The sequence below is a fragment of the Mauremys mutica genome, chromosome 12 (genome assembly GCF_020497125.1).
Source record: "Mauremys mutica isolate MM-2020 ecotype Southern chromosome 12, ASM2049712v1, whole genome shotgun sequence".
In the NCBI taxonomy this organism is placed as follows: domain Eukaryota; kingdom Metazoa; phylum Chordata; order Testudines; family Geoemydidae; genus Mauremys; species Mauremys mutica.
This window is the reverse complement of record NC_059083.1, coordinates 48125347-48127639: the sequence shown is the minus strand read 5'-3', so window position 1 is coordinate 48127639 and position 2293 is coordinate 48125347. Positions and strand designations below refer to the sequence as shown.

Below are 2293 nucleotides of genomic sequence, written 5' to 3'. Positions count from 1 at the left end.
AACTTACTGATGGAGATGCTTACTTCTGGGAACCAGATGTGAACAATATACTGTGATGCATAAATGCAATGGTTATATAGACTATGCCAGAATGTTTACATTAATTGATGTGCGTACACACACAAATGTGCATGTGTATCCCTCTGCACAAACCACTGTCCTCCTTGGCCTGTTTTCAGATGTTCTGAAGTTTGCTCTTTTTCACACTTGGTGGAAGAGGTTTTCTTGAGCTCAGGTGATGGCCAGTACTACCAAAGCCACAAAATCCTTGGCATCTGGCAACCAGGAAGGCTGGGATTCCCAAAGGAAGTGAAAGGAACTAAGCGCCCAAATTAAAGTTGGATGTGGGTGCCTAACTCTCATAGGCTCCTTTGAAAATCTCAGGCAGACTTCATATTTTGTCAAGGATAAATTCCAGTATTAGAGCCTCAGCTATGCAGTGCCTTGTTGTTTCAGACTGACAACAGGGACTCAGTTCAAACATGTCTTCACAGCTGCTTTACCCTCCCTCCAACCTTGAACACTTGGTCATGCAAAATGCTTTTTCTGCATGTTCTGCTTATTTGCGTGACTCTCTGTACAGATAAAGCTGGGGGGAGGAGCTGTTGTTGTATGCATGGAGGAAAGACCACAAGGGAAATCAAAGATCTTAGAAACATCTAAGGCACCAAAATTTAGTGTCCACATTTCATTTTGCAACCATGCAAAGACACTTCAAACCCAGCTGGACAATAAGGGCCATGATATAAGTCCCTTCTCAAACTTCCTGCCTCTAACTTCACAGGAATTTTTTCAGACCAAGTATTGTGAAATCCTGAGTGACGCTGGAGAAGAAGAAAGACCCAGTCAAAGAGATCATTAATAAATCCAGTTAAGATTGTAGGCAATCGTCATAATTCTGTTGAGATCTGGGCTAGGTTATTCAAGGTGGTCTAAAGAAATTAGGCACTGATCTGCCAATGGGACTTAGGTGCTAAACTTCCTGAGGCCAATCTGAAAATCACAGTTTAAATCATGCCTAAATTCTGCATCATGACTTTCCTGAAGGCCCCCTTCACCTCTTGGTTCCTCAGACTGTAGATGATGGGGTTGAACATTGGGGTGGCGACCGTGTACATAAGTGACAGAGTTTTATGGAAGCCTGGGGACAGGTCCGCTGATGGTGCCATGTATATGATTATGATGGTGCCGTAATACAGACTCACAACCAGCAGGTGAGAGGCACAGGTGGAAAAGGCCTTCTGCCTCCCAGTGGAGAAGGCAATTCGCAGGATGGCTGAGAGGATAAGAACATAAGACACAATTATGAAGAGGAAAGGGACTAGGGTTACCAGGGAGCAACAGACCAGAATGATCATTTCCGCCAGGGGGCTTTTTGCGCAGGATAATTTGAGCAATTCTGCCATGTCACAGAAGAAATTATTAATTTCATTGGGGCCGCAGAAGTTTAGCTGGGGCACCATCCCAACTACTAAAGCCGAGGCTGAGAATCCAGTTATCCCGAGGCAGATACCAACAGAAGGCAGACCCTGAAGTTCATCATAACCTTATAACTGAGTGGGTTGCATATGGCTACGTAACGGTCATAAGCCATGACTGCAAGGAGGAAGCACTCTATGGAAGCCAAAGCACCAAAGAAAAATAACTGTGTGATACAGTCCCCAAAGGAGATTGTCCTATCCTCTACCAGGAACCCAGCCAGCAACCTGGGGGAAATGACTGAGGTGTAGCAGGTCTCCAGGAAAGACAAGTTCCCAAGGAAGAAGTACATGGGGGTGTGAAGGTGCTGGTCATACACAACTAGCACAACTATGAGGAGGTTCCCAGCCACGGTCAGAATATAGATCATTAGAAACACCACAAAAAGCAGAATCTGAACTTCATTCAGGTTCACAAATCCCAGAAGGATGAACTTGGTGATGGATGTTTCATTCTTCCATTGCATGTGTGCCATGTATTCTCTGGAAGGAAAGAAAGGAAGGAAGAAAGATTAATCAAACCGGAATGATCTCCTTTCCCCAAATCTATAACTATTCCCTTGTTATGCCACCCTTTTTAACTGTATTCAATGTTTACTTAGGGCCAGATTATCAAAAGCTTTTAAGGGCCTAAAGATTCACTTGTTCTTCTAGTGGGATTTTACAAAAGAACCTCAAGAACTAAAGTTAATTGATTTGAATGGATGTTAGGTGCCTAGATCCTTTTGAAAGTCCCACTAGACACCTAAATACCTTTAAAAATCTGACCCGTGACCTGTTTAAGTACATTAGTAAATCCAACTAGACACCTATCT

At 43.5% G+C, this 2293-nt stretch overlaps 1 protein-coding gene across 1 annotated transcript; it reads right to left on the bottom strand.

Annotated features, from left to right (window-relative positions):
* Positions 1 to 1007: 1007 nt before the first annotated feature.
* LOC123345448 (olfactory receptor 1020-like) lies at positions 1008 to 1945 on the bottom strand. Its single transcript, XM_044982339.1, is given in 2 exon segments — positions 1008 to 1501; positions 1504 to 1945. Coding segments are annotated over 2 exon segments (936 nt in total).
* Positions 1946 to 2293: the final 348 nt, after the last annotated feature.